At 52.9% G+C, this 9,281-nt stretch overlaps 1 protein-coding gene and 1 long non-coding RNA gene across 2 annotated transcripts in view; one reads left to right on the forward strand and one right to left on the reverse strand.

Annotated features, from left to right (window-relative positions):
• Positions 1-1,570: 1,570 nt before the first annotated feature.
• On the forward strand, positions 1,571-5,013 carry LOC141545156 (uncharacterized). The gene is made up of 3 exons (XR_012482912.1): positions 1,571-1,721; positions 2,468-2,546; positions 3,157-5,013. It is a non-coding gene; the product is annotated as an uncharacterized LOC141545156 (long non-coding RNA).
• A 942-nt stretch (positions 5,014-5,955) lies between these two features.
• Positions 5,956-9,281, reverse strand: part of WNT7B (Wnt family member 7B) — a 21,521-nt gene continuing 18,195 nt past the window's right edge. Inside the window, exon 3 of the mRNA XM_074272165.1 lies at positions 5,956-6,913. Within this exon, the coding sequence (XP_074128266.1) occupies positions 6,434-6,913 (480 nt within the window). The 3' untranslated portion in view covers positions 5,956-6,433. The remainder of the gene's footprint in view (positions 6,914-9,281) is intronic.

Below are 9,281 nucleotides of genomic sequence, written 5' to 3' on the forward strand. Positions count from 1 at the left end.
AGGCTCAGGCAGCCTCGAACACCAGCCAGCCTGTGCCAAGTGAAGACTTTGGGCTTTGCACCACCTCCTGCCGCTGCACCTTTGCTCAGGCCGCCCCCCACGCCAGGCCCTTCCTCCCGCCCCCTGCCTGGCTGGGTCCCCGCTGGCTTCCCTCCAACCTCCACTTTCTCCATGAACCCTCCCCTGAGGCCCGTGCTCAGCCCCGCCCCTGTACCATCCTCTTTGTGACCTCTTCCTTGGGCTCTATTTTCTTTTTTATTAATGTTCATTTAGGAAGAGTCTTTTAGTGGGGCCAGACTCATTAATTCATGAGGTCTTTTCAATGGCCGAGACAGCATCTTTGCCTCCCCCGGATTCAGCAGGCAAGGTCCATCCACCACGCTGGAAGCTGCCTCACTTGCCCAGAGATGGGAGGGGACTGAGGGAGGGCTGGCCAGCCCCCAATGCAAGGATGATCCGATGAGATCTACTAGAAAGCACTTAGCATAATTCCTGGCACACAGTAGGTGCTTGATAAACGCTTGTTTCCTTCCTCCCTCTTTACTTCTTTCTATTCTCCCTCCCTCCCTTAATTCCTCCTTTCCTTCCTTCCTTCCTTCCCTCCTTCCTCCTTCCCTCTTTCCCTCCCTCCTCCCTCCCTCTTCCCTTCCTCTTTCCCTCCCTTCTCCCTCCTTCCTTTCTTCCTTCCTCCCTCCCTCCCTCTCTTTTTCCTTCCTTTCTCTCTTCCTCCTTTCCTCCCTTCTTTCCTTCCTTCTTTCCTCCCTTCTTTCCTTCCTTCCTTCCTCCCTCCCTCCTTTCTCTTTCTCTTCTTTCCTCCCTCCTACCCTCCTTCCTTCATCCCTCCTTCCTTCCTTTTTTCCATTTCCTTCTAGTTACTCAAGGGGGCAGAGAATCAGAACATGGAGGAAACCTGACCTCCCTCCCTCCTAGGACCAGCCCAGAGCTAACTAAGCTCCTTAGAGGAGGAGATCCTTAGGCAGAGAGGTGTCCCTTTGGGGCCTCACCTTCTTGTCCAATGAAGAAATGAAAAGATCTGCAGAGACTAGAAGGTGGCAGAAGGTTGAGGGGCCCTTGGTGGACACAGGGGAGGTTATAGGCCTGCCTGGGGAGCTGGTGGTCAGTGAAGCTTGGCCAGCGGCGGGCTCCGGGATACCCGCCTCCTGCAGCCTGAACGTTAGTGCCCATCGGCCAGGCTTGTTGAATCAGAAAGCAGCCCCATGCCAGGCGGGGTTGGGAACAGGACCAGCGACCAAACCGGCCCGGCTGCATTGTTTCTGGCCTTTAAAAAGAATGCCATTCATTTTGCTGCGTGAGCCCAGATCCCAGACAGAGGAGGTATGACGGGGAGGGGGGGGTTCCAGGCAGGAGAGGATAGTCCTTTCCATGCCTAGAGACCCCCTTAAGGACCGCCTGAGTCCCACAGCTGCCTGCTCACCTCCACTGTACAGAGGAGGAAACTGAGCAGCTTTTCCGGGAAGATGGCAGACTCCCAGAACTGCCCCCAAAAGCCTCAGGAGCCAAGGATCCCTCTCTCCCCCCTCATTCCTTCATGCCTCCAGTAAACTCTATTTAAGTTCCTACTGCGTGTCCGATGCTTGCATTCATTCCAAACTTTTTTCTTTCTCAGTTTTCAGTTTTTAAAGGCTTAGAATGACCAATCCCTGCAGGAAGAGGAGGGCTATAGCCCTGCATGGTTGGTGCCAGCATGTGCTAAGAGCTCAGTAAGTGCTGCTTGGTTGATGGACATAGTATCATGATTTCTGGGTTCTAATCCTACCCCTATTTCCTGCATTTCCCTCCTAAAAGCCTCAGTTTCTCCATCTCTGCAATGGGGAGAATCATTTTTATTTCCCCTGCTTCCCCGGGTTGTTAGGAAGAAAATATTTGGTAAAACTTAAGAGGGAGGCTTCCTACCCTGGGCATGATGTTCTTCCTGAACCCACCTCAGTGTGATTGCCCAAGGAGCAGCAACTGGAAACAGAGGAAGCACCTCTCCTGACCCCTGGATCCCAGCCGGATTAGAGAAGTTTCCCATGTCCCTGGTTAATGCACAATGTCCCTCAGCACCAAGAGGGTACTCCTGGGCAGGCTTCAAGCATTGGACTCTCACTGGCCACATCCCAGAGAGTGCATGCAAGGAAGCATCACCTGTGGAAGGCCCTATGGGAGTCAGGAAGGAAGCTAGTGATGACCTGTGGAAGGACCTATGGGAGCCCCGAGGGAAGCATCGCCTGTAGAGCCCCCGTTTGGTGGGAGGGCCCAGGCTGGCCTGCCCCTTAGGGTCTGGGCCCAGGGCCTTTACCCACTCCCCCTGCTTTTCACTCTCCATTGTTGTCCTCCCCACTAGAGGCTCTCTGAAGGCAAGATCTACTTGGTTTTGACTTACACTCATCCCAGATTTCAGCATGGGGCCACGCCTCTCCAAAGCCTTAATACATTCCGTGTCTTCGCTCTGCATTTCTCTCAGGGATGGAGATCAAGACTGCGGAGTTCGGAACCCAGCCTGCGCCCGAGAAGTGGTGGGGGAATTGAAGCTGGGCAGACAAGTATCTTTTTTGACAATCCTTTAATAACATACAGTATTCTGAGCTCTGTTAGTGTTCACTGCTTGCCAGGCTGGGCAGCCAGAGGCAAGGGCCTTCAGGGCCATGGTCCAGCCCTTGAATGTGGGACCACCATATGTTCTTCTGGGGGGGGGAAGAAAGGCTCATAAAAGGAGGGCATGGGGATCTGCCCAGTAGACCATTCCCAGAGCCGGCCAAGAAGGGGTGCCATTCAGGAATCAGGCCACTCTCTCCGGGAGCAAGCCTCCCCCTCTTCTCTCCACCGTGGGCTTTCAGGCGGGATGGCCCCCTCAGATGCTGGCCCTGGGTCCGACACTGGACTCCCCAAATATTTCCGAACATGGTTTTCAAATATTCTCTTTCTTTCTGGTAGATGAGTGACCATGAGGATGTGTCCAAGTACCACAGAGCCAGGGGTCCGTTTTCAGGAGGAGATGCTTGGGGCCAAGCTGCAGGAGAGGCAGGATAAGGGCTGCTCTGGCTGCCCCTCCCTTCCTCAGTGTAGTTCACAATAATTTAAGTATTCTATAGACATTTAAATGATATACAATAATATAACTTAATTGGGTTCCTTAACAAAGGCCACTCTAAGGTATTTACAATCTAGTACCTTATGCCTGCGTCTTCCTGGAGCTGGGCAGCTTTGCCCCTTTCCCCCAAAAGAACAAGCTGAAAGGACATTTCGTATCATAGTGTACATGGACCCCCACCTGAGAATCCAAAGGACAGTTTTCAATTGGAGGAAGATGAGTCACCTGCGGCATGTGGACTGACTTCGAATGCTACCTCTGCTACTTAGTATCTTTGTGACCTTGAGCAAATGATTCCCTTCTCACCATGGGGATAATCCTGGCTATGGCGATATGGTGAGCCAAATCTTCAGGCTCTCCCTCATCCTGCCTTTGGAGCGCTAGAGCTGCTCAATCAGCACTAGAACAGGGCAGCCGAGGCTGCCGGTTATCTTTCTCAAAGTTGGACAGAGGCAGGACCAAGAAGCTCTGCCTCCTAGCTTAATGATGGAAACTGGAGAAATCTCTCCCCTTGGAGTCTCACTTATTTCATCTCTGCAAGTGAACAGGTTGGACCACACCCTCTCAGAGGCCTTTACCTGTTCTGATGTTCCTATCTGAAGATTCTTCCCAGCGTTTTAAGATTCAAATATTTATGTTGGAAGGACCTTCCCATCTCTGACATTCTGTATTCTATGGTCTTTCTCAGGTCTAACAATCATTTTCTAAACCCACTCACCTCCCCCGCCCCCAGTTTTGACATTCTATATTCTGTGCTTTAAGATTCAATAATATTCTATAGTATAAGACCCTTTCCAGAACTGACGTCCTCTTTTCTAAAGAGCTCTGGGATTCTATGTCCTAGTCACTCCCAGCTCTGCCATGTTCCAAGGGCCCTCTCAGCTCCAAAATTCTAGATTCCAAAGTCCCTTCCAGCTCTGACATTCTAGGTTCTAAGGTCCTTTGCAGTTTTGAAATTATATATTCAAAGGTTTATTCCAAGTCTGAAGTTCCAGGATCCAAAATCTCTTCCAACTTCAATATTTTGGCTTCTAATATCCATTCCACTCTGGGATTCTAGATCTTTGATCTAGACTACTCACTTTGGCCCTTATCCAATTAAACTCATCAAACCCCTTTTCAGGCGAGGTTCCTTCCCCACTCCCTTTGGGGACCCAGTTTGAGGGTAATCAGAATGTACAGTAGAAAGAACAGAAATCTGTGCCGTTCTCTGCAGCGTCACTCCTTTGATCCCTATCAGTTTTGTCCTACTAAGCCCTGGAATTGGGGCCAGGATACCTGAGATTAAGACTTGACTCCAGCACTTACTACCTCTTTGGTCTTTGGAAAGATATTTCATGTTTCCAAGCCTCGGTTTCCTTGATCTCCGTTTTGGATTTGCCATGAGGGGAGGATTTGGGGAACGGGACTATTATTTCACATCAGGATAAAGGAAAAGGGATTTCTCCAAGCTAGGACTCTGGACATCCCTTAGAGACTATCAGGCAAAGGGGAGTCCTGGGGAGAGGGCGGTCACTGGGCAGCCAAAGCATCCTGAAACACCTCTTCCCTGCCTTTGGACATATGTTGACTTGGGAGGGACCAGGCAGGTCCCCAGGCATACAGATATGGCTAGAGATGGGAGAGATGGTGATTTAAGAAGCACCATTTGGGAGCTAATTTCCAAGGACAGTGTTGGGGATGGGAGGGAGGAGGCCAGACATTATGGAAAGATTCTCTCAGTGCATTTCTTCAAAGTTCATCTTTCATTTGGCTTGGAGCTAGGAAAGCAATCTCAGTCCCCTGCCCTGGGAATGCCCAAGCCTGTGATTGGTCTTAGACGGCGCAAGGGTAAGGGGATGCCTTCCCAGGAAGAATCCCGGTTTTGTCTAAGTGACCGGGCCCCTCTCCAACGCTCTATACGCTAAAAATTGGCGACCACAGATCAGTAGCACTGAATGAAAACAACAGCAACAATAATAACAACAACAACACAAGAGACCTTGTGAACAACCCAGTCCAGGAATCGGCAAGTCAAGGATTCCAACAAGTTGACGTTTAGTACAGAATGAAGACATCGCTACCCGTTAGTGCTTAGAAATTATGTTGAGACTAAAACATAAATAATTATTTTTCTGTTCAGTCAGTCCCAGTGTCATCAGATGCTGATGTAATTAGTGATTTTTTTTTCTTTTTTCCCTCATCTAAGACAGTGGCGTTTTTTCCATTTCAACTCGTTTTCCCTACAAGTTCTAGTTTGTTCTCTAGCAGATGTCGACCCCTTCCCCCTGGAAAAAAAAAATACACCTGAAGCAAGCAATATGACAATCTTACTGATTTTCTTTCGCTCCCAACAATTCATTCTCTCTCTCTCTCTCTCTCTCTCTCTCTCTCTCTCTCTCTCTCTCTCTCTCTCTCTCTCTCTCTCTCTCTCTCTCTCTCTCTCTCTCTCTCTGTGTCTCTCTCTCTCTGTCTCTGTCTCTCTCTGTCTCTCTGTCTCTCTGTCTCTCTCTGTCTCTCTCTGTCTCTCTCTGTCTCTGTCTCTGTCTCTCTCTGTCTCTCTGTCTCTCTGTCTCTCTCTGTCTCTCTCTGTCTCTCTCTGTCTCTGTCTCTGTCTCTCTCTCTCTCTCTCTGTCTCTCTCTCTCTCTCTCTCTCTCTCTCTCTCTCTCTCTCTCTCTCTCTCTCTCTCTCTCTCTCTCTCTCTCTCTCACACACACACACACACACACACACACACACACACACTCCTCTGTCTCTTATCTCTCTTTCTCTGCCTTTCTGTCTGGTCTCTCTGTGTCTGTGTCTTCTCTCTCTCTCTGTCTGTCTGTCTCTCTATCTCTCTCTGTCTCTCTGTCTGTCGGGTCTCTGTCTGGTGTGTGTGTCTCTGGTCTCTCTCTGTGTCTCTGTATCTCTCTCACACATACACGAGGGGGAGACAGAAGATTGTAGAGTTACAGAGGGGGTCATTTGGTTTTTTGTTTTTTGTTTTTTTTGTTTTCTCCCGAGAAATGGGAAACAGGTGGGAAACGTGCTGTCTTCTCCAGCCCTCCGGGAAGCTTTTCCGAGCAGCTTCCCCCGCGGGATGGCTTAGCTCCAGAGGATGGCGAGAACAGGCCCCGCCCCGTCCCCCCCGCGGCCGTCGGGGGCCGCGGAAAGGAGGCCGGCCGCCAGGCCGCCAGGTTGGGGGGGCGGGGTCCGAGGCCCTTAGAGGCTGCGCTGCCGGCCGGCTGGGGGGTGGGGGAGTGGGGAGGGCAGCGGCCTCGCGCACGGGAGCGTGGAGCCCCGACGTCCGGCCCCCTCCCCGAAAGGCCGGCTGTGCAAACCGCTGCGGCGGGCCGCGGGGAGGCGCTCGCTCCGGCCTACTTGCAGGTGAACACCTCGGTCCGCTCGCTGCACGTGTTGCACTTGACGAAGCAGCACCAGTGGAACTTGCAGTTGCACTGCCAGACCTTGGTGTACTGGTGCGTGTTGTAGCCGCGGCCGCAGCACATGGTGTCGCAGCCGTCGGCGCCGGGCGACGTGCGGTTGCACAGGCGGCCCTGCGTGCCCACGCTGCCCGTGGCGGCGTCCTCCTCGCAGTAGTTGGGGGACTTCTCGATGTACACCAGGTCCGTGTCGAGCGGCTTCTGGTAGCTGCGCAGCTGCTTGACCTTGAGGAAGGTGGGCTGGCGCAGGCGGCTGGCGCGCACCACCTCCACCTGCACGGCCGCGTTGTACTTCTCCTTGAGCAGGTGGCCCACCTCCCGGAACTTGGGCAGCGTGGTCCAGCACGTCTTGGTGGTGCACGAGCCCGACACCCCGTGGCACTTGCATTCCAGCTTCATCCTTTCCTCCAGGACCTGCGGGGGGACACGGGGAGGGAGAAGACGGAACGGGGTTAGAAGCGCGGCCACCTCGGGGAGCGCCGGGCAGGGCCACAACGCCAGCTGCCCCGGCGGGAAACGCGGGCACCGGGCTGGAAGCGCCCGCGCGGCTGACTGTGAGCGGGAGTGGCGATGGGGCAGGGAAGGCCCCGCCGCCCTCCACGCTCCCATCCGGCCTCCGAAGGAGAGCCCAAGATCCGGGGGAGATCCGGAACCGAGGGCTGGAGCGAGGCCGGGCCCTGAGAATGGCACAATGGGGAGAGCCAGAACGCATCCCCACAAGCACAAGTCTGGAACATTTCCCAAGATGCCTTGGGCCTTTGGTCAGGTCCCAGGGTCTCTGCTCCAACAATCTGTTCCAGAAGGACTCTTCTGGCTCTTCCTCTCGTGCTTCAAACAGCCGAGGGGCCCCTCCCCTTGCACCCCTGGCCCAGTGCTGGAGAAGTCCAGAGACGGTGTATGGGCAGGAGATGGGCAGCATTCAAAAACCCCTTTCCATCTGAAATACCCCATTTGTTGCTCCAACTAAGCCTCAAGGGATCCTTTCTCCATTTTACAGATGACAAAACTAAGGTTCCAAATCCCAGTGACTGAATAGCAGGTCTGGCGTGAACCAGAACAAAGGCTCCCACAGCTGGGGGGGGCGCCCCACAGACATGTGAATTCCTGTTCCTCTCCCACTACTTGAAAGACTCTGGTGACCCACCGAGGTCAGGCCGCCCCATCAAGTTCATAGTTCACGCCAGGATTCTCAGTGGCCACCCTCTCCCACTCCAGGCTGGGAACCATTCCTCTCCCTCCCCCTTTCCCTCCTCCCCTCCCCAACTATCAAAGAGGTCAGTCGGGGCTGGATAATCCCCAAACAACAGATAATCCACAAATCATTTCTAGTTGGTTTAGGAGGGGTTGGTGCGCACATTCCAGCTTTGTCTTCAGCAGCTGACTCACCCTCCTGTCTGCATTCAGAGCCAGGTCAGCTTAAGTACAATGGGCTTGCATTCCCCCCGCCGAGTTGGCCCCAAAGGGGGGCTGGCCCTGGGTTCAAGAACCCAGCTGGAGGGCACCCACTCTGGGAACAGTGATGATGAGAACGACTTGGAGATGAGCTGCACAGGCAGTTTGGCTTAGAGACTAGAGGATGGAGGAAGCCCCTGGGGGTGTCATTCATCGCTGCACTGGGACCCCAAACCCCCTTGGGGAAGAGCAGTTTCAGCAGTAACTGTTTCCCCTCTTACAGATGAGGAAACTGAGGCACAGAAAAAGTCAATGGCTGGCCAAAGTCCTAGAGGTGGACTCAGAGAATTATTGGAGAACATCAGAACCAAGGGATGTGAATATCAGAAGAGTAGGCAAGGAGCCCAGAGGTTATTATTGCCATTGACCCATTTTATAACTGAGGAAACTGAGACCCAGGTCTCTGTGTCCAAGGTCACACAGGTAGGAAGTTGCAAAGGCAGTCTTTCTGCCCACTCTCTCCTGCTGCTTCTCTCTGACCCCCAGGACACTGCTTTCTCCATCCTCTCACACTTTGTGGCCTTCTAGAACTGCAAGAGATCCGAGTCAGGTCCTGACGCCGGCGGCCGTCTGGGCTTAGCCTCAGTTTCCTTATGATGACATGGACATATTGGTGGCAGAGAGCATCTTAGAAGGTTTAAATCACATGTACATGGGAGCTGTTGCGAATGCATGTCGTCAGCGGCCCCATCTCCTTCGGCAGCCACCTCACCGTCAGGACCTTTCACGCCACCATCTCCTCTTCAGAACAGCTGTCACCATTCCTCCCTGTTGTCCCCAGCATCCTCAGGGGCATCATCGCCATCCCTTTCAGTACCACTCCTTTTGTCCCCAGCACCATCTTTCCACCGGTCCCTATGCCGTCGTCCGCACGACCATCAACAACATTCTCCTTTTTTGTTCCACCCCCTCAGTGCCATGGCCATCCTTGCTAGGGGTTCCATTACTGCCATTGTGACATCTTGACCATCATCCCCACCATAACCACACTGCCATCTTCTTCACCGTGATCACTCCACCATTGACATCCCAAGTGGCTTTCAGCTCTTCCAGCTGGGGCTCTAAGAATCTGGTGGCCACGTTTCTCTTCTCCTTTCCAAGCTCCATTCAATCCAGTCCAGCAAGCATTTATTAAGTGACTCTTGTGTGCTAGGCGTTGGGAGTATACAAAAATTAAATGTACAACAACCCTGCCCTCCATCAGCTTACAGCCCCTGGAGGCAGCAGGGGAAGGCCCGTGTCAACTGGGTTCTGAAATCTGATTTCTCTTCCTGGCTTCTCCAGGGCAATCACTTAAATCCTCTGAGTGTGATATTGTGAAGATCTGTGT

Source organism: Sminthopsis crassicaudata, chromosome 5 (assembly GCF_048593235.1).
Source record: "Sminthopsis crassicaudata isolate SCR6 chromosome 5, ASM4859323v1, whole genome shotgun sequence".
NCBI lineage: Eukaryota > Metazoa > Chordata > Mammalia > Dasyuromorphia > Dasyuridae > Sminthopsis > Sminthopsis crassicaudata.